General features: G+C 37.1%; 1 protein-coding gene across 2 annotated transcripts in view; it reads left to right on the forward strand.

Annotated features, from left to right (window-relative positions):
- NRAP (nebulin related anchoring protein) overlaps positions 1-22,921 on the forward strand; it is a 54,153-nt gene that overhangs the window by 7,657 nt on the left and 23,575 nt on the right. For both annotated transcript variants that reach the window (XM_026069719.1, XM_026069720.1), the window contains exons 9-23: positions 1,468-1,572; positions 4,214-4,318; positions 6,220-6,336; positions 8,611-8,715; positions 9,671-9,778; positions 10,489-10,593; positions 13,001-13,099; positions 13,677-13,781; positions 15,313-15,420; positions 16,359-16,460; positions 16,967-17,164; positions 17,399-17,503; positions 19,817-19,915; positions 21,793-21,897; positions 22,388-22,495. In XM_026069719.1, the coding sequence (XP_025925504.1) occupies positions 1,468-1,572; positions 4,214-4,318; positions 6,220-6,336; positions 8,611-8,715; positions 9,671-9,778; positions 10,489-10,593; positions 13,001-13,099; positions 13,677-13,781; positions 15,313-15,420; positions 16,359-16,460; positions 16,967-17,164; positions 17,399-17,503; positions 19,817-19,915; positions 21,793-21,897; positions 22,388-22,495 (1,674 nt within the window). The remainder of the gene's footprint in view (positions 1-1,467; positions 1,573-4,213; positions 4,319-6,219; positions 6,337-8,610; positions 8,716-9,670; positions 9,779-10,488; positions 10,594-13,000; positions 13,100-13,676; positions 13,782-15,312; positions 15,421-16,358; positions 16,461-16,966; positions 17,165-17,398; positions 17,504-19,816; positions 19,916-21,792; positions 21,898-22,387; positions 22,496-22,921) is intronic.

A 22,921-nucleotide genomic window follows, 5' to 3' on the forward strand; every position in this document is an offset into this window, starting at 1 on the left:
AAAGTTGGGTTTTATGCACAAGGAAAAAATTAGGCATTTTATTTGAGAATCAAACACGATGGATTTTTGTGGGCAAAAGCTTCCCATTTACCCAACCTCCTGTTGCATACTACCAAGAAGGAGGACCATGAGGAGACAACTTGAGGTCTTTGATTTCATTTTCTCCAACCCAGTGTGAGTTAGAGGTGCTGGAGAACAGCTCTAACTTACACAGCAGCCACAATATTCCTAGGTGACCTGATACCAGGGGAAGGCTGAGTTTGCAGAGCTGTACTTTGCCATGCCTTTCCATGCTCCCAGTGGGTCCTTACAGTTCATTCCTCCTTTCCTTCATTAGTGCTGTTGCAGGACTGAGCTGTGTGTTAGTATTTTAGAGAGGCTTTCATGAACCAAAGAAACTAGCTTCTTGAATATGCATTTTTATATATATGTATGTATATGTGTGTGTGTGTATATGTATATGTCAGGTGTGTGTGTGTTTATATATATACACATATAGTTATAGATGTTTAAAATATTTCTTTCTATTCCACACTTATTTTACTCTCTTTACTGTGACAGGTTTTTGTTTCACTCTGTGTTACACTGATCTTTATTGACTTTCTTTTCCACAACAYCCCTGTATTCTTTAAAAAGCATTGTCAAAGGACACCAATATTGTTTCAAAATGTACAATTAATTCCATTTTGTCACTGGCGAGTGAAAGGAAAGCTCTTTTCATTGGAGAAGATAAGATATTGTGCTAGCTTGGTGGAAGTCAGCTTAAAACATTATTAAGAGTCATCAAGGAAAATCAGAGGAGATCTACAATTCTGAAGGCAAAAGTGCCTGAAATTTTGAAGGCAAAAGCATCCGAGTCTAAAACATTTCAATGTTTTTGTTTGCCTTTGATCTGTGGAAGACCCTTTGTTTGTGTCGGCAAACACATGGTGATTAAAGGGCAGCCTTGAGTTCTAGGCATTATTTTGTCTTCAGCAGAAGTAGTGTAAATATTGGTGTAAACTTGAAAGTTGATTGCCAAAATTCCGTTGTTCACTGGAGAGATCGGTGTCTTTCAGGAACAAGCCCCTTTATTAATGGAACGCAGCTGACCTCTGGCAGATCAGGCAGGAAGGAGTGTTCTGTGCTATCTGTGAATTTACATTACCATCAGTTATATTTTTTTAACCTGCTGGAGCACCAGGGATTAGCCACTGACAAGCAGGGGGTACTGAGTGTACAGAACTAACAGTTTGGATTGAAATGGCAAATCCCATGTTCTTAGTGCACTGTTAAAAAGTACACCACTCTTTTTCTTTGTATCTTGAAGTGGCCTATTTGGCTTCTGTAGTTTGGTGGCAATGGGAATTTTGACAATCTTTTATTATCAACATGTGCATTTTATTTATTACTATTTATTATGCAACGTCTGTGTAACAGAATAAACTCATCTGGATGATTCTTTCCATTTTCTTTTCTTCCTCTTAGGTGAAGTATCATCAAAGATATGAGAAAGAGATCAAGGGAAAAGCCAGCCATACAGCTGGAACAGATGCTACTTTCACAAGAGAAAATGTAGATTGGTATGGCCAGGTATGCAGCACCTGCGAGACATCCATGCTAATGATGATCATTACTRTGGCCAATTGCTCAAGGCTTTAGCTCATGTGCCACAGCACCATACTATGAATATGTGATGCATTTGGCATTGGTACTTACAAGATAAGACTGCAATGTCTGTGCGCTGTCATTAAACGATCCTTATGGTAGGGTCACTCTAATGGATAAACTTTATCTCAGCAAGTTTTATCTATGGAAATGTGTACACTTCTGTTGTGGTGGTGTTATGCATCACACTAAAATGTATTTACTTGTGGAGACCTTCCTGTTCCGTGAGAAATAAAATGTAAATTCAATTGGGAGAAAATGTGAAAGGAGCTTAAAATGATAGAAAAATGGTAGTTAAGCATCTTCTCCCTGCCAATATTTCTAGAAATCTTAGAAGCTTTGCAGCTCTAAATATGTACAAGTGGCACTGAAATTCATACAAAATCTCTTAGATTTCAGCTCTTCTGCAGAAGTGGTATTTTAAGCCTGACAGGTTGTATTTCTGCAGTTGTATAACCAAATAAGCTTCCTATCTGTTTTGGTCTATGGCATTCTTTTTGCTTTTATTTCATTTTTCAGGGAATACAATTATTTTTGTGGTATGCCAAAAAGCATCCAAAGTTCTGTTCCAATGAAGTTATGCTGATTCCAGGAATACAGCTAAAGGGAATTTGAAAGGACAAATAGTATTGTTGTATAAACAAAACAATCTGGTTAGTCTTCTTAGGTTTTTCATTCTAGCTCCTCATGAGACACATAGCCTTTGGAGAAATGAAGGAAAATGAATATATTGTCCTAAGACATTTGGGAGTTTTAAATTTCTTCACTGTTTCTGTCTGGACCTACATCTTTTTTTAATGTTATAGAAGTGTGGGAAACAAACCACCATTGAAGCATGTTAGTTTAGAATACATAGCAAGCTTTCAGTTAGTTTCTGTATTTGAACTTCCACAAGTTTTATTAAGAATAAGCAAATAGAATGAGTTTGAAAAAGTACTAATTGCATTTTCAAGCATCAGAATGCTTATATCTTTAGAATTAATTTTTTTTTCTTTGAAAATATCTTTGAAACTTCAGTCACAGACTTCAAATTTAGCTTGATTTTTGATCTTTATAGATTGGATTTTGATATTTTTATTCATATAACATACAGACACTGAAATTAATGGATCTTTCTGAGTGAAGTGTGACTTAACATGGGTAAACAGATTAGAATTCTGTTTGTCAAGATCATGAGCCTACCTCATTCTGACATATATAACATGAACCAATTTAAGGAATGTTGCTGTAAATTCCTATTTGGTAAACACCTGTTTTGTTTGTGTTTAAAAATATTAGGAGTGGCTAAAGTTAATTATCTGGAACTTTAAAAATACTGTTTTGGAATTTGAGCAATATGAGTAATGATATTAAAATGTATTTGAGGAAGTTATGAGAAAAAGAAAATGACGAGTTAGTCTGAAGAATTCTGGCTCGTGAATGGCCTTTGAAAGATTAACTCAACTGATTATTCAGGGATATTTTTTATTTTCTGTACCTATTTATAGCATCATTTAGACACAGTAACTATAATTGATGTTATATTGTTGACAGGCTTATGATATGACCCATCTTATCATGTGGCATTGATGTTACACAGCATGACCTACAGTACATTGTTTTGTATTGAGAAGTCCCAAGAGAGATATCCTAAAAATTTATAGTTTTTACTATGTGTGCTATACTCTTAAATTCATTCTTGGCATGCTGTACATTCTCTTTTCACTGAAACTGGCCCTTTACTACAAAGGCTTTCTAAAATATTACAGAGAAAGATTATACTATACCTTACTTGCTTGTATACTTATCATATTCTCCCCAGATTTTGCCCTGAAAAGTTTTGTGATGGCCATTGTACACGATCATTCTAAAAGAAAAAGCTTCCAGTATTTCATTAATAAATTAGCAGAAGGCTTTTCAAATTGGCAAACATTTACCCATAAACTTGCTTATAGATAGATTTAAGAGTATTAATTCCAGAACAATTTTTTTAAATCAAGAAAATGGACTTGGTCTACTTCCTAAGGAACTTACCACTGTAATAACTAGGTATTCCTGCTTTGTTAATGAATCCATCTTCAAAGTGCATCATTAAACTAGAGAAATATTATTTTCTGGCCAATTATGATGTGAGGAATAACAGTGTTCAAGGGTCTTCTATCAAGTCACAGAGGGAGGCTGACCGTAAGCTAAACTTACAAAGGTTAAGCAAATCTCCTGACTACCCAACCATTATAAACTGTTTCAGTTTTCCTAGCCAACATATATTGTAGACAGGTGTAAGCAGGTACCACTTCTTTGGCTGTAGGAATCAGGGTGAGATTAGGAGGATGTATATCATTGTATACTTGAATACTGTCTGGACCACAGCTAACTGCTACCTCAATTTCTCTAGCAATGCAACACAAGTAACTTTACAGACACAGCTAATTTAATGGGTGATTTTATTCTTATGATTGGTCATTTTATTCTCTTTTTTCATAAAGAAAATGAAGTAATGAAATTTTCCTACTAACAAGGGTTTTGTGAAATCACTTATGGCCCACCTGCTCATGTGTGGTAAGTAAACACCCTGCATTTTCTTCAGGATTATATGGATGAGTATGAAGAACGCAGAGGGAAAGGAAGCTTTCCTGCTATGATCACTCCAGCTTATCAAAATGCCAAGAAAGCAAATGAATTGGCAAGTGATGTAAGTATGAAACCTGAATCAATACAATTCATAAACAATTAAAAACAGCAGTTTGTCAGAGCAGTGCCTAGGAGCAGAATGCTAAAATTACACTTGGGAAGTAAACAACAGTGACATTTCCCTGCATTTCTGGGACCTGTATGACTCGGGGATTAATAATATCCATTAATATAAGGGGACACGGCTCCAGCTTGCATGAGGGAGGAGAGGGATGCAGCAACTAATGGGGATCCCTGCTGTTAGGTTAACCCTCCTGGCAAATCTGCACCTGTATTATTAATGCAACCTTCAACTGCCTTAATCACCCTGTGGACTATTGTGTTATTCCCAGTAGTGAGCAAGTGGAGGATGAATGAGCTGAACTGGTTTTGATATTTTGATGTATCCTGCCTTTAGCACAAAGCAAGTCATAGGGAGGAAAAGAAACCATAGAGTATGACATTGTCACTTCACAAGACCGAGCTTATTTCTACTCTAGTGATTTTTAGTTTTGGGTGGTGAGCTAAAGAATTTGGCATAGAAGGGTGGTGATGTGTGACTCTTGCATGCAGCTCACTGATCAAAGAGCCTCAGCCCTGCTAGAGGAGACCATTTCTAGTAGTGACAAGAATGAGCCAGTCTGCTGGTCAATACCCTTCTGTTGTTGCTGCTGTGAAGGTTCCTGGAAGTGACAGCTTCTGTAGTAGGGACATCAATAGCCCTTTGGGGCTATTTGAGCTGATGGCTTCAGTCTGTTTTCTAAAGAGCTAACAAATGGTTGAGTCTTCCAGTTTGTACCAGCCTGGATGAGATGCCAGCAGTAAACTAGACTGAAAAGGATCCACCATATTCTATTACTTAAATTTATGACTGAGAGAATATAAAAAGCCTGAGACCTCCTGTGACTGATCACTATTTTGATGACAAGTCCAATGATTCCCTGTTTAAATGTGAAATATTTAACCTTCACAGTTAAAGATGCCAATTTTATAGGTTTTCAAAATGCTAAAGGTCAGCATTTTCGATATGAATTTGTAATATTTGGAGTGGGAAGGAGGAATGGTGCATGCCAGTAACATTAGCAAACTAGAGTACTCATCAAGCCACTTCATTTCTTTAAAGTGTGGGAAGCAGTGTGCAGACTTGGAAAATAAAAACAAATTAACACTTCAGCACATTTCAAATCATTTGTTATTTTTTACATTATGAATCTGATTTTTAAAGCTAAATATATAACAATGTGACACAAAGAGCCTAAGCATCTCCTTGTATGTAAGAAATATTGACATATTATTTGTTGCAGAGAGTTTGGCAAAAGGCCTTTATAAGTATTATCTATCTTCACCTGTCCTAGCCCAATTTAAGTCAGTGACCAGATGTCTAAATTAAACTAACAGATTCCTCATCTCAATATCTGTTTATTTAGAAGGAAAAATATAATTGTCTTTAAAACTTTAGAAGTGCAGAATGACGTTGCTTACTAAAAAAGCTGGTTCCTATGAAAGGAAGGTTCACAGAGAGCTTGGTCACTATCTGTAATTCTCTGGCTAGAAGGCTAAAATTAAAGTACTGACAATTAACTTCAGTAATGGAAGAGCACACAAGCTCCAGCCAGTCACTAGCCAAGAATCTCCTAGTTATCTGTTCAAGCTACAAACAACAGCCAATGCTGTTCAATCCACATAAAACTGATTAAAAAAAAATGTTGAAGTGAAGTAGCTTGGCCAGGGATGTGGGCCTGTGATTTTTCTGTGTGGTTTATTTTAGGAAGTAACAACTTGTGATTTTTCAGCTTAGCAAGTTCTGTTTGCTTATGAAAACAAGAATAGGAAAAGTCTTATCCTGACTCATAAAGCCAGTATAAGCAGCAATGTTGAAAAGATATGTGTCTATTTTATATTTTTTCCTACTTTTTTTTTTAGATAAAATACAAGAAAGATCTTTCCAAGATGAAGGGTGCAGCTCACTTTCACTCCCTAACAGCCCAAGACAACTTAGTCCTTAAACAAGCCCAGAGTGTTAACAAGCTTGTCAGTGAGGTAAGGAGTTAAACTGATCTATGCACTGGGGTGAGATGGCCCCTACTAACATTTGTGTGTGATTGGTGAGGGCTACAAATATACAGAACTGTCATTCTTACTGTCCAGTCACTATCAAAACTGATCTGTGCGCAGCCCAGTAACTGGGGAGAAAGATGCAAGAACTGTTCTTCAGATACTGTGATCTGGCACTTCCAGTGATCTCTCAGTGGAAGTATGGCAAATTACACCAGGAAAGCACTTCTAATTCTGGCCGCATGGAGAAATCTAAGAAAGCTCTGTACTGTGCCCTTAATGCACTATGAGGTTAGAAACATAAATGCTTTAGGATGACTTGGGAATGTATATTGCAGTGTTTCAAAGAAGGTTCTAATGTTAATTAAAAATAATACCAATACATCCAAAATTTGTATAACTGTGTTAATGCAGGTTTCTTTTGTCTTCTATTCTGTAAAAGACTCTGGCTTACTGATAATGCAGTCTTCCTCTACTTGGTGTAACARAAGATTGCTAGGGAATTCTCAATAGATTCTGACTTGTTAATTTATTTATAGTGTCATATCAGCTATATAGCTATTAATAAATGTGAGTTTCAGGAGCTTCCCCATGACAGTCTAAAAACTTATGCTCTTGAGATGTTCAAGTCTAAAATCTTCAATAATAAAAAAAAAAAAAACAGAAGTAGAACTGGAAGGGGCCTCGTGGGCCAGGGATTCCTGGCTCCTGCTATTTCAGCACAATATCATATAATCCTCCTCTTCTCATTTCTAGGCTACATTTATTCCTGTCCATCTCATTAGCATTGTGTTTTGTGCAAACATTATCCTTTAGTTTAAAAAGTTCTTCTCTCTGCATGGTGATTATCCTTCTGAGAGATTTATAAGCAGATGTCATTTTCTTCTCTCTGCCTTTATTTTCCCAGACTAAGCAAGCCAAATTCTTATAATCTCCTCTCACAGTCCTTCACTGCAGCTGTTACAGGCTGAGTGCATGTTCTTTAAACAGGAATGACTGTAAGAGTACATAGGTTCCTGATGAGGTCTTGCTGGAACCTGGTACATAGCATGCGCACTTCCCAGTCGCTGCTCCAAAGTTTTTTCTTGCTGCTGCCTTGGACTGCGTTTGCCTTTTCCATGGCTGCGTTACTTTGGCATCTTGCCATCATTCTGTGGTCAGCCTACTTATGAACACTTTTCTCTTTCTCAGCCTTTCCAGATGATGGGCTCTTACAGCTGAAATTTTTGTGACTAGTCCTTAAGTATAATAACTTCTACGCTGCTGAATTTAGTCCCATTTCTGTTACTCTAGTCTCCAAAACCTTTTAATATGACCTCCAACATTCCTTTGAACTGACAGTGCCTCCCAGATTTCATCACCGCATTCCTATTTCAGTGCAAGAATAGTTAATGAAAATAATAAACCGGATCTGTCTTTAATTTTATTCTGAGGAATTCTGCTAGTAAACTTCCTCCTGTTGTATCCTTCCCGTTCAAAATTACCCATTGCTCTTTTTCCTTTAGCCTGGTCCACACCCACCTTTAAAATTCCTTCACAGATCTCTGGTTTTGTTAATGCTTTTCCGCCTGGCACAGTCCCATGTACTTTGAGGTCCAAATGAATGGGACTGTTTGCATTTTTTCCTGCCTATAAACTTGTTGCTGTTCTTGTTATTTAGTGGGCCCTTGTTCTCTTTTTATTTATATAGCTGAAGAACATTTTGCCATATTGTTTTCTTTAAAATTAGATGTTTAAGTATACTGCAAAGTTTTGTTATTTTTAATGGCTACAGAAATAAATATGTCCTTTCACTAAAGATGCCCCTGCCTACTCTAACAGTTGAGAATCATATTTCTTGCCATTTACAACTCTGCTGTGGTGGTGGTAGAGACAGATTTGAAACGTGGGTCTCTGTCTCCAGGGTAATATGGATCTCTGTGTCTCTGTATTTACAGAAGACTGACAAACTTCAGTTTCTAAAAAATGTGGTCCTTCAAGGTGCCATGTGTAGGAGATTCAGAAATCAAGCAGCCTGATGTCACTGGTATCCTTTGGAATTTTAGATACCAAAGTGTCTAGAAGATATATCACCTGTTCTTGTCAAGGGTAGAACTGAGTGTATGAAATCAATCTTCATTTTCATCATATGCCATCTGATAAAAGTCACATATCAAAGTCTCTGAACAGTGAGCCTAGCTAATAAATAATGCATGTAGGCACTGGCTAGAGTAAGTTAAGGTTTTACCATATCTTACCCTTAAGCTTTTTGTTGCTCAGGTAGAGTATAAGAAGGATCTGGGAAACAACAAAGGCCACAGCATTAACTACTGTGAGACTCCGCAATTCAAGAATGTGAGCAAGATCTCAAAATACACCAGCGATGTAAGTTCTCCATACCTCGTGTGTGGCTTGCTGAAAGCTTAGCTTGGTAGCTGCTGGAATCACAGCTCGTATATGTGTGTGCTCCAGATAAGCCTGCACTGGCAATTTGATTATAACTGATTTTTATCTGTGTCTGTATAGCACCTACCCCAGTAGGTCCTGGTTGACGATTAGGGCTCTTTTTATCTAGGATTATGAAAAGAATTCAAAGTAATATATGGAAGAGAGGTTACTTATAATGGATTGCTAATCCAAACAAATAGCTGCCAGTTGTTACTGTTATTTCTCATAATCTATTGCTTATTTCATTGTGTATGTCCATTTCTTCAATGGAAAGATAGACAGAAGATACTTCAACAGAGTTAATGTTGGAGAGGAGCACATTTAGTGTATAAAACTAATAATCAACAATGAGAGTAATTGTATCTCAAGATACTGATAATTTTACATTATACTGCTTGCTTCCTTTGCTTGAAATCCAGAAGGAGTGAATCTTTTGTGATACAGATGAAATGGTAGGGTGGTTAATCTGTGTTGTTTTGGACTCGAAATGTCTTCCTCTGGGCTTGGTGAAGGCTGCACCAAAATAACACAGTTTTGGTTAATGGTTATCTGTTCATCTGTTAATGTACAAATAGTGCTTTCCTGTAACTTTATTCTAATGCTTATCTCTGATGAAAAAATATTCAGCATTAGAATGTAGAGTATCCCCTTTATGTGGCATCCAGGTGATTTGGGGAATACATAAATGATGTCTTTTAAGATAGAGAACTTGCAGAGGGTTTTTAGGTTTCGTTTTTAGAGTACCAAGGTTGTTGTGGACTCATGTGAGTTTCTGTAGTAGTGCAACACTAGTAAATCACAGCTGTAATAATTTGTCTCACTAATGAAACACATAAAAACACATAGAAAAATGAAATATATTTTCTCAGAGTATTTTCGCTTTTGTGCATAGCTCAAATACAAAGAAACATACCAGAACCAGATGAAAGGTCATTATGAAGGTATTGGCATGGATAAGCGGATGTTACATGCCATAAAAGTTGGCAGTTTGGCAAGCAATGTAAGTCTTTTTCAATTGTACTTGTATACGTGTTGCTTTTTTGTCTTTAAATCTTACCAGAATTAAATTGATAGAAAAATGAAGATCAAATTGTATTGGTTATCTGAAGGATGGATGTGTTGAAAAGTGGGGAAACTCTGGAAACCCTTTTGTCCTGATTTATGCCTCACCATGTGGAAGAAGCTAAAATAAGCAAATTCAGTGATCTGGCAACACACTGAGCTCCTTCAGTTCTCTTTGACATCAGCAGGAGCTGAGGTTGCCTGGGTCCCCCTCCCTGCGAGGGTCAGACCTTTGCTGGAGAAACAGTCTTTAATGAAGATTTCTGGATTCCAATTTAATTTACTGGGTTAGTCAAGAAGCTATTTCGTTACATACCATTCCTTCAAGTACATTATTTACAAATCTGTAAGAAGCTTGAGAACTAAGCAGGAAGATAAAAGAGATGTGTCATAGGTGGAAGTTAAGTTAATGCTCCCACTGTTGGCATTGGATTAATTGAGGAGCTGAAAAAGAATCAATTAGTGGCTAAACTATGCAAATAATTTCATTTTCTTTGTCACTGATGACATTGAACTTGCTTTGTTTCCTGCATTTACTATTAATATTATTGTTTCTCCTTTCCTCTTGACTGATAATTATTCAAACAAATGACAGCTTAAAAAAAGAATGTTTGTTTATTTTTATTTTTTGTTCTCCCTGTGTTTCAGATAGCCTATAAATCTGATTACAAACATGATGGTGTTGACTACAATTACCCAGCTACTCTCACTCCTTCATATCAGACAACAAGGAAGCTGGTCCCTTTGAAAGATGTAAATAACTTTATGGGTTTTTATCTATGGCTTGTGTGGCTCATCATCTCTCTGTAGGAGAGATTGTGATGGACTGTTTGTGTCAAATGATGATTTAATCATGGGAGCAAACAGCTAGTGATAACAAAGTCAAAGCAAAAAAGTGCAGGTAATCAGGAGGGCTCAGAGGAATAGAAAGGAGAAAGTGCTGCCACCTCCTATCATTGGTTTCAGTTCAGCACAGGTTGTGCAGTGACATGAAATGAGTTAGTTCTGCCCAATCTCTRGTCTGTTTTACAGAAGGTCTCACCATCCTGGGCAGCCTCGACAACAGCATCAAGCACTGAAAGGAGAAGGAGACTTAAGTAGACTTCCCACTGTTTGTGAATTCCCACAAGATAGGTGTTCCTCACAAAGCTCAGTGCAGCAGTTAAATTCTTCATTGAAGGGTTAGGCCCCTTTACTGGAGGACCTGAGTGGGCATATAGTCATCATTAGGTCTCTGGTCTGTGCAAGAGAGGTGTTCTTTCCTGCTTGGGGTTGAGATACTGATGGAACAAAGTGAGGGAAATTGTGTACTGCTGTGGTTATATGTGCTCTACAGATAAATGGAGAGCATCAGTCCACAGGGGATGCCATACTTTCATCTTTCACAAGCATTAAAGGCTTGCTTGATCTTACCTAACATTAGGAACCTAACCTGTGCCTTAACTAGGAGAACAGTTACCATGTATTACTTTTAAAGTCAACGGGAAGAGTGGCACCTCTGCAGGGCATTTCAGACTACCTAAGATGTGAGTCACCTGTCTTTCCATGGAAAATGCAAGATGCCTCACAGAGGCCATTAAAATTAAATGAGATGTAGCTGGACCCAAAGACCCCTTCTAAGAAAAAAATAGCATAAAGAAGCAGAATTGAGAACTCTGACATTTTGGGGGATGTATTTGATATACTACAATTGTAAGGTGTACTATTTTTGTTTCAGCAGTAACTTCAGTTTTGTCTTTGAAAAGGCATACAAATGTTTAAAGAGGTAGCTTCGTTGTTTAGTTTGTGAAAGTCTTGTATTCTTCAAGAGGACAAAGTGAACACGTTAGTTATTAGCGAGTGGACAGGCCTTGGGACTCTTTTAAACTACTTGCTGATGATCACGTCTACTGCAACTGATTCTTTRTGGCCAATTCGTTTACATGCTCCCAGACCAGATGCTGACTATTAAATGTGCAGTCACATACAGTGCTGAAATGTGTGGGTAGAACTAATTTCTGCATTTTGAGCATGAGTTCAGGTTTATTACACTGGCACCTTTCTTCTTTTTCATAAGATTAGAAGCAACAATAAATACACATATTCAGCTAAAAGGAAATTATCACCTTCTGATGAAGTAAAACCCTAGCTATCTTTCCAAAGTACCTTTAAGTACCTTGATCACTTTGGAGCTGTGAGATAATTCATGCCTTTTGCCTAATGTTTGTTATTATGGTAGAAAGAAGAAAGTTTGTGAGGATAATTCAGACAAAAAGGATCCCATTCAAATAGTTTCAGTAACTCAAAGTCTCTAGAAATACACTCCACTTTTTTGAAAAAAGTGTTCTTAAGGAACTAGTTTTAACAGTGTGACGTGCCGTGTTTGCAAAGTGGTGATTAACTACAGTGAGTATTAATTAAGGAATGATAATTGTGAGAGAATGATAATTGTGTCCTGCAGTGTGACACTGAGGCCTTTGGCAGCAACAGGTTTAAAAGAAAGCTTCTCCATGACATTTTGTCTTGCATAATGTGGGGATGTAATGTATTTCTTTTTACAGCTTATTATTGCTGCTACCATGTTAATGTGTTAGGAATTTAGTGTGTTCTAATACTATCAATGGCTGACATTGGAATGACTTTTTTTATAACATATATGTCTTTTTCTTCCCTTATCCTCTACACAAAACTCTTACCACGCAAGGAMCTTGTATGATTAATTATTATATTGAAAGTCAGTAAAGACAAAGTATAAGAGAGTTCATTTGCTCTGTACTGTGTTATACTGGACAGACTTCCCTATGAAGGAACATTATAAGTCTCTATTAAGATGAAAAATAGTCTGAGTGATGGATAAGGATATCAGTTTTATAGAATGTTTTATGGGGACCAGCTGAAACTGTGTCTTTTTAAGAATTTGTGTTTTAGTGGGGATAGAGGTTGTGAGTGAAACTCATTTTCAAAATGGAATAAAAATTGTGACCTCAGCCCAGGAAGTTTTCAGAGCATTAACTGCAGATCTTGTCCAAGAGATCATGGCATGTTTCCCCATCTCAATTTATTATTGTTTAAGTAGTGATATATCTAGACTATTAGCTAACAAAACTGTGTACTCAATCTCTCATTTTTCCAATCTGAACATTTCTTTCTTTATTAAATCTTGTTTTTTATTTTTAATTAGGTAAACTACAGGCAAAGCATAGACAAGCTGAAGTACAGCTCTGTTACAAGCACTCCACAAATTACTCAAGCCAAAATAAATGCGCAGCAGCTCAGCGATGTAAGTTCTGTCATCATTAGCCATCTTTGTTTATTAGAATTAGGAGACAGTTTAGTTCACCTATGAAAAATTTGTAGTTCTTAAGTGTTTTTAATTGTTGATAATTAATCAGCAGATTTACCAAGAAAGCAATAATACAAATTGAATGAAATCRCTTTCAAAACTATAGCAAGCATGCCATTAAATCAGTAAAATATAATACTTTCCTCCATTTTTAAAAGTTGTATAAGTGTCTTTTGTAAGGGATTTATCTTCTTTGTATTTATTAATGCTTGCTTTTATAATTTTTATATTTTTATGATTGACTTATACTCAATTATTTATAGTAAAATATTCTCTTTCTAGAATAATTATTTTATTTCCTACTACCTAGGAAAAAGTTATAATTGCCTTAGTACCTCCACTCTGTTTATGATGTCAACCTTAACTATGACTGTATCTCTAACACATGGCACTAACAGCCTGAAATTCAACAGTAGTCACTCAATGTTACTGGCATATTGTTTGGTGAGTTAAAAATAACTGATGTTGGGGGGGTTTTGTTTGTTTGTTTCTTTCTTTTTCTAATGTATGGTAGTTGAACTATCGAGCCCAGTATGAGAAGACAAAAACAAATTACACTCTACCTCAAGATGTACCTCAGTTAATCAAGGCAAAAGCCAATGCTGAATTATACAGTGAGGTAAGCCAAGTGATGTGAAAATATTGGTATGCACGTACCCTTGAAAGAGAGAAATTAATGTAAAGATGACGACACTCTTTCTGGAAACATTCAGCCTTTCTAATCTGTCTTTACTAAGCAACATGAGATACAGTAACCTGAATAGATAGGCATACAATCTCAGGTACAGTAAAACTGGTAGTTTTTTTTTTAAGATCTTTTCAGATGACTTGAGTTTGTTTAATAAATAAATGTACTCTTCACAAAGTTAACTGCTTCTGTGGTGATATTTGTATGCAGATTACAGATTTACACAGCTACAATAACTCAAAGCCCATTGAAGTCAATGGAAAGAATCGCAGTAACTTTAGTGCACTTAGATCGAGCCCACTGTTTGTTGCCATTCATGTTTTGTCACAATATTTAGTGTTTTACTTAGAATCAGGCACTTATATGAAAATCTTAACTTTTATTTAATTTTTAAGTAATTTTCAGGCCCCCATTGTTGTAGGAAGTGTTTGGAAAAATGAACAAGACATAAATACAAATGCAGTAAAACCTTCAAACTTATTACTAGTGTAACTGTTATTTTTGAGCCTGTTTCGTATTTTTGCATGGTTTTGAGTTGGCATTACTGTAAGATTTTCCTGGCCTGTTCATACCTCGTATTCTTTCTCTTAGTTAAATTTGATTTGAATTGGTGGAGTATTGTGGGGCAACACTCCTTGTGGATGTGATGTGTTGGGATGCCTGCTCACTGTTAAATAATAGTGAAATACCAAAAGCCACATCCAGCAAACAGGGATTCATGGATACTTCTTTAGGTGTATACATAGCAATAGACTTGATCCTGGCCTAATGGAATTTAGAGTGGAACCATCAAAAAGAGCTTAAACAGTTAGTACTTTAACTTCCATTAACTTTCTGAACTTAAGCATGTGACTCATGATGTTCACCTATATTTGTGATTTAGTGTGTGTTGTGAGCATGCTTTTGAAGCGAATCTCCTGATTGTCCTTACTTCCCTGATCTTTGGTTCATGTTGCGGAGTGGTCTCAAAGCACACAAACTGGATTCCTTTTGAATGAAACCAAACTGAAAGATGCACTCCAGGAGCTCATCTAAAGAACTCCGGCTTCAAATAGGCATTCAGTGAACAGGCCACACTAGCTCTAGTTTGGAGGGGAAAAAAAAAAGAAAAATCTTGAAATGTCTTGTTCTTAGCACCAGTTGTTCTGCTCTAGAGATCAGTTCCTATTGATCTGTAGTATTTGCAAATATAGACATAATCACAGACTCTTTTGAAAATCCAACCAAAATCTAGAGCTATTGCTGCATGTTCTGTGATTAAAAGTGATTGTGAACTCCAAGAATAAAACTCTTGACTCAATCCTAGGCAATTAATTAACCCAAAATGATAATGAACTGTGACTTGACAGGGTTCCAGTTTGTGGATTGAAAATATTCATACTTCTGTTTTGCTCTTAGCCATTTCCATGTTCACTTGAAGTTCTTGTGTGTTAGTGACATGTTGCTGTCTTTTCTTTCTCAGATTAAGTACAAAGAAGGCTGGGAGAAGAGTAAGGGTCGGGGCTTTGAAATAAAACTCGATTCTCTGCCTTTACTTGCTGCCAAAGCTTCAAGGGATCTTGCTAGTGAAGTAGGTTATATTTAATTACCTAGGAATTATTCTTAACATAAGTTGCTGTAGCACAGGGAAATAAAGCTTAGCTCACTTCATTTGGGTTTTTAAGCCCTGCATTTGACTGTTGTGTATTCATCTTTCTCAAAGGCTGAACAGTTGGAAACTTTCTCAGTCTCTGATATGAAATTTCACTCTCTTAAAATGATTTTTTAAAATAAAAGTGTACATAAGTAAGCAAAGTTTGCAAAAGGACAATAGCTGAGTCCTCCCATAGTAAAATTCAGTGCTTTGAATTATTTAAAGCCTCAAAAATTTTGTTATCATCCACTGTAAAGGGAAAGTGTATTTCTTTAGCCTGCTTCTTTAATATAAACACATGCACATTAAAAAAATTCCAAACTAACCCTCTTAAAAACCACTTATCTTGCAATTCTTAACTTGTGGAGAGGTAGAAAAGGAAGAAACAAGAGTTATCCTTTAATTGGAAAGTGTTTGGCAATGAAGGTGATGCAGAAATCTTTAGAATGGAGTAGGATAGAAGAGTTTTATGCTAACAGAACATTCCCCTCCACCCCATTAAAGAGAGTCAAATCTTGAATTTCTTGCTTGGTTTTTAGCTGATTGGTTTCTTATCTTTTGCTCTAAGAACCTTATTAAGTAACATACTTGGACAGAGAAAAATGAAAATAACCCAGATAATTTAGTTATTCAGAAAATTTTAAATCTATAAACATACACATTTCAAAGGAGCAAGCCTTAAAGAATGAGGTTAAAGAAAACAAAATCTGGCACCTTTGGGAATTTCAGAGAAAATCTGCAAGTCTGAAGTGACAAAATGAGAATCACACTAGGGTCTTGTAAATTTTGACCACCCAAATGGCCAGTGACATAAATATTGCTATCTCTGCAGTAACTGGAAAATGATCTTCAACTTAGACTTTTTTTCCCCAAAGGTTAAATACAAAGAAGAATATGAAAAAACAAAAGGAAAAGCAATTGGAACCAAAGATTCAAGACTCTTGCACTCTCTGCAGGTGGCCAAGATGAGTAGTGAGGTAAATTATTTATTTCTCATACTTAAAAGGTGTTTTTAATAATTATAAATCTTTCATCAACTCTACACCACCCACCACCATTATTGATGTTTCACTATAATAAGTCCTTGGAAGCCTTTGATAAAAATTGTTTTCCTTCCCCAATCTGTTAATCTACAGTGAATGCACAGTGTTTTTGTTCTTGTGGGGAATTTTGGAGCATTGGTGTTCTTTTGGGGCAGGAAAATAACATCATTCTATTAAAACCCCGGTATAAACACTTCTAAATGGAACTTTCAAGCAGACAGAAGTATATTGTAAAATAAGATGTACTGTGATAGATATGGTAGCCCTAGACTCTGCAAAATCCATTTTGCATCTGTTTTATGGATTCCTCATAACACCTGATTTCTACATGTTTTTTGCCTAATGTGCATAAGTATCCAAATAAGAGTCGAGATTTAGGATAGGTTTGGCTTTGTGATGTGCTAATACAGGCAACTTCTTTTCATTCCTTCTTTTTCCAGATTGCCTACAAAAAAGGTTTTGAGGCGAGTAAGACCCATTTCCATCTGCCTATGGATATGGTAAACCTGAAGCATGCTAAGAAGGCCCAGGCACTTGCTAGTGACCTAGATTACAGAAAGAGACTCCATGAGTACACAGTGGTTCCAGAAGATGTGAAGACAAAGTGGGCCAAGAAGGCTTATGGACTCCAGAGTGATGTAAGATAATATATATTCAATTCAATTATTACAAACAGAATGAAAGTTTAAACAGTTTTTCAGTATTTGGTGCTATTTCTAATTTCATATGGACACTATTTGATTTATAAAATGACTTCTTAAAATGTCTTCAGACTGTACTTTTTTTTTTTGAAACTTGAAAGTGTGCACGTATTCGCATGCAAACATTGTAGCTGTGCCCCTCATRCTAATAAATGTGGTTTTCCTATACAGCTTCAATATAGGTCAGATCTGATGTGGATGAAAGGAGTTGGGTGTATCAGAGAAGGAAGTCTTAATATAGAACAAGCCAAAAAGGCAGGAGATTTGATCAGTGAGGTAAGCAAAGTGCTCTGGCTGTTGTCTATTCAAAGGCTTATGTACACTTATTCCACTACATTATGTAGAATAGGTAAAGAATTCCTAATACTGGAAATCTGAGAACTGGAAGAGCTGATGGACATAGTATAGATGTAGTACAGGGCAGTTTGGGAGAACCTGCATTGGAGTTAAAATTACGTTTTCTCATTATRTGATTATTGATTTCTGTCAAGATTGTGAGGCAGAATTCCCTGTAACTGTGCTTCCACCCCTTTTTATTCACCTGCCCATTTTGCTGAGCAGTACTGAAAAGATTTGAAATTTCCTTTGGGACATGCTGCATGAAGTACGTAGACTTTTAAGGAGCAGTGCTGAAAAATTAGATATTTGACAGCTACGTTTGGAAATTTCCTTGCTCTTCAGCAAATAATTGCCGTGCCCTTACTGGCAGCTTCAGCTTCTGCTGCTTTTCATTGCTTTGACTTGATTAATTCATGGTTTTGCACTGCCATTAACCTTATGGAAGTACACTTCCTCAGCTGCTTAGCTGTGTTGAGTTGTCTCACTAGTGCTAGGAAAGTTAAAGGATAGAAAGAAGAATAAATTAGAAGTTTGACAAGATGTATAAAATCCTACTTAGTGCTGGAGGAAGGAGCAGAAGCCAGTTAGTTACTGGAGATCACACTCTCAGATACCTTGGGTCTCTGACATTCACTCACTGCTCTTGCAAGGGGAAAAAATACATCCTAGAAACAAAAGAAGAGCAGCTGCTCTCAGATCCAGTGTCTTGCTAGAGAAAGACTGACATCTGCTGCTGTGGTGTGCTGTGGTAATAATCACTTCCACAAATATTTAGTCCATAATGATCTGCCTTTACGTTTTGGTGCCTTGTAAGGCCAAGAGATGCCTGACAGTCACTTAAACTGGAAACTCATGGATATTATTTTAGAGATCTCTATTGCCATGCAGAGTCTGGTGTTTTGTCATTTCTTTGCAGAATGTCACTACATTGTGTTCCATGCAATGTGACAAAACGCGCGGTTTTTAGTCTGCCTCCCTCCCTTCCAGGTTCCTAAAATAAAGCAATGAGCACCTCTTTGAAGTGTTGCATGCTTTTTTAACTTCTGTTTTGTGTTCACCTAGCAGAGTCACAGTGTAAACTGATCTGTTCACCCATCAGTTCAAACAGAAGGATTTATCTCCTGAAATGCCAGATAATGAAAAAATGCACTTAAACCCTTCCTAGGTAGAATGTCCCACTTCATTGTTGAACTGTTAGAATAAGAAGTTGACTAAACTATACAAGAAGTGTTTGCCTGGTCTCCCTATCATACCAAATAGGTCTTCAAATAGTGTGTTACATTTCCCAGTACTGTCTCAAAGACAGAAAGAAGTGTTTAGCTTGCTCTGAAGGAGAGACTCACAATGCTCAGGCAGAGAGTTTGATTCAGAACAGCCCTGATCCAAAGCCAGTGTCAGTGGAAAGTCAATGGATGTTTTTCTATTTGCTGCAACGTGTTTCAGATACAAAAGTAAGCGCAGTCTTATTTGTCAAACTAGAAGTGTTAGTCTTTCTGCAAATTTGTCCATGCAAATAGATGTTTGTGTAAGTTACTGGTACCAAGGGCTGGATGGAATGGGATATTTCTTCCCACATTCAAGACTAGAGCCTTGTGGTCTTGTGGCTGTTACTCTCAGGAAGGCTTGACTGCGGTGTTTATGCTGAGCCCTGCTTTGAAAAGAACTGGGAGGTGYTGGGGAAAATCCTGAACTAAAGTTACTTTCAGGATACTAGAGGGAGAAAAGTTTAAATCAGCAGAACTAAAATTGCCCTTCCTGTTTCAATTTAATTGATAATTTTAAAATATCTCAGTAACACTGCTGTACCGTGATTTGAACAACACATTCATACGCTTGAGAAATCTTATGTAATAAAATGTGATGGTAATATTGGCTGCACAGCTCACACAGTTTCTTGGGTACTGACTTAAATCATACCCAGTTTGCAAAGGACACAATAGTCCATGTGCAGTCTAGATCCTGTAAATACATAGCTAGTGCATCTGGCACCAGTGAGCAGCTCTGCAGTGTCAGCAACAATACATTTGGCATCTCTGTTGGACTATTCACCACTGTGGTCCTTCCAGCAGAAGATATTAGCACTGTAAAGTATTTGCAAGCATATTTTGCTGATCTCTGTACTAAAACTGTCTTGGGAATTTACAGGGGACTTCTGACTCTTATCAGGAATGCACTGTTTGAAAGTACTAAATTTTTGGGGAAGGTGAATATTGTAGTGACTTCTGCATAACCCGCTTTAATTTGATCTAGAAAAAGTACAGACAGAAGGCTGATGCTCTGAAGTTCACCAGTGTGGCTGACAGTTCTCAGATCAAACATGCCAAGAAAAGCCAGGAACTGCAAAGTGATGTGAGTCCTTGATTGAATTTTTCTCTTTGCAGACATTTTATTGCCAATATGTTCATTCTTGAGGTATGTATGCTTTGGGGGTGGGGGGGAGGGGAACAGACAACCCAGTCATGAAACTTTCCAGTGTTTGAAATTCTTTGGGATTTATTTTTAAGGGTTTTTATTTGTTTATTTGATGAATTCTCTCTGAATTCTCTTAACTAGAAACAACAAAAACTGATGGGAACAGAAACAGGCTGCTATGCTCATAATGATCATAATGGCCAGAGAGAGGGGGGGATGCCTCTACAAGACAGTCTTGGGTCACTTGTTGATAGTTCAGGCAGCAAGTCTGTAAACTGGATTCAAGTAAGGCTGAAATGTGTCTGTGAGAGGTCGTCTGAGTATTCCTGTGGCATTAGTGTCTTCTACACCAAGATAGGCTATCCATGAGATAGGGAGGAAGCAAGCAGGAGGGAAAACAGAGTGTTCCCGTCTGATCCTTAGGCAGCACTTCAAAACAAAATAGGCATCATCAGAGACTAATATACATCCAACCCAAGTTCTGTGTTCCTCTCCACTGAGGGCCGTGTCAGACTATTTTAAACTATATTGGCCATGTTAGACTGCACCTTATTCAGCTGTTGCTATTAAGCTACTTTTAGTAAAACAATAAAATAGACACGTTTTCCCAAGCTGAATGCCTTCAAAATACTCCCTGTTCTTCCTTGTGGCTAAGTTACCTTACCAGATGGCATCTGAGAATTCCTGGCAGGACCTAGCTGGCAGCACTTCACTTTTAACTTTCTGAAACAAGAGAAACCTACTGCTAAAATTACTGATCAACTAATTTAGGGACAATAGTGACTTGCCAAGTTCTTTTTTTTTTTTCCTTTTAATATGTTGGGCCTTAACTGGAGATACCGACATCTTCTCAATTGTAATATGAATGGTCTTTTTCAGAAAGCTACCTTATTTCCTCTTTTCCTCCTCTGTGTCAGTGAAAACCTGGCACTTACTTGGGTGAAAGTATTGTGTGTTTCAAAGATTAAACCAGTATGAATCAGAGGAAAACGCTGGTCTGCTGACTTCCGGTACTTAACTCCTATGTACTGGATAATGCTGTCTTTCTGTATGGGTGTTGAGGTCGGTTTAGTAGCCCTGGAGTTAGAACTTTACAGTAGGGTCAATTTTTTTTTTCCTGTGAGATGCAAGAAATTTAACACTTGAGGAAATGGAACATCTTTTCATAGCTTTTCAACAGCTCCTCCAACAGTTTTGTGGGGTTCCGAGGCAGAGTAGCTCATCTCTCTTTTGAAATTGTCCTGGTATATAAAATGGAGATGCTTCCTACTTGGGTCATAATGGATCCTTGATATTTTCATTTAAAGTKGGAATGTTAGTCCTTGATGGAGTATTATGTAGGCAATTACCTATACTTCACAAATTTTCTCTGCAGGTTCAAGTGCATAATATTCTTCACTTCATGCCTAAAATTCATTATTACTGTGTCCAATTAAATATGTTTTATTCCACCTGAAAAGAAGCTGCATTCTAATATTGGATGAAATATGTTCTTGCTTACGTTTTCTACCAAGTATGAATTCATGTCAGCTTTGTAGCCAGTTAAGTAACTAACTTTAGGAAAGAGAAATAGGGTATCCTGGACTGCATGTTGTTTCACTGCTGACATTTAACCATGACTAATTTGGTCAGCCTGGCTCTTTGGGTCAGCTTTTAAATTCAGACTAAGTAGAAAAGGTCCTGATGCTAAACACTAATTCACCAAGTAAACTAGCCCTAGTAAATCCTTGAATATTTTGGTGCTTTAATCAGTATTCCTTTGAAACTAAGCATAGACTATTGTTTGTTAATTGTGCTTTGCTTTCTGTGCACAGGTTGCCTACAGGTCAGGAAAAGAGCAGTTCCTACATCAGTACACCATCAGCAAAGATGATCCTGTCTTCATACTGGCCAAAGCAAATGCTGCAAATATCAGTGAGGTACTGCGGGAGATCATGAGTTGGATTCTTTCACTTCTGTGAATAGTAAAGCTGCTGTTGAAATGTTTGTTCTGTAGGTAATAGGCCCTTTCTCTGAGATGGTCTGAATCTTTTAGGTGTAAAAACTTTCTGGTCAAATTACATGCGCTTAATTAAATACTAGGTACATCTGCTGCACTGAAGACTTGTCACTTTTAGGGTTTGAAGCTGTTTATTTTCCACATGGTTACCTTCACTCAGATGAGTGGTCAGTGGCACATCAACAGCTTTGATGGAACCAATAAGATAATGTGTGTACAGTATCCACTGGTATGTAAGCACAGACACTAGGATCGGATCATTAGACATATGGTCACTGGTTCAGGGATTGCATGCCTAGTGGAGTGTATGCCAGTCTGATATTACTTACTTGAGAGCTATGACTGTGACTATAAAACAAATAGAATATATTGATAGTAATAAAGTCATTGTGTTATTGTCATCTTTTTAGAAACTGTACAAGAGTAGCTGGGAGAAGCAGAAGGAAAAAGGATTTGAGCTGCGTCTTGATGCTTTGTCTTTCTTGACAGCTAAGGCAAAGAGGGATCTGGCAAGTGATGTGAGTATGGACTCCATCAGCCTTCTTTATTCTTAGGACAACTGACATTCCAGGTCGCTACCAGAGTGTTGGGAATGTCACTTCTGTCTCAGTGCCYGGAGCTCTGTTCACGCTAAAGAGCAATGGAGGAATTGGGTGATTGGCATTCCATAATTGGCCAGAAGATTTCCTCTGAGCAATTCCGTGTTCTTTTTTTTTTTTTCCGCCCACATGCTGACTGTGTTTTCCTGTTCCCATTTTGACCCAAGGGTGAATTTTAGAGCTCAAAATGAAGTAGAAATCTCCTGTGAAACACTGTAACTTAATACATTTGAGCCTCACCAGAAAATTCCTAAAAGAACCTTCGAGACTCATTCCTTAAAAAAATGTTGTTTTTCTTGGAGATAATAGTAAAAATAATTATACAGCTTTTTGAGAACATATTTA

The sequence above is a fragment of the Apteryx rowi genome, unplaced genomic scaffold, assembly GCF_003343035.1.
Source record: "Apteryx rowi isolate R43461 unplaced genomic scaffold, aptRow1 scaffold_3, whole genome shotgun sequence".
NCBI classification, from domain to species: domain Eukaryota; kingdom Metazoa; phylum Chordata; class Aves; order Apterygiformes; family Apterygidae; genus Apteryx; species Apteryx rowi.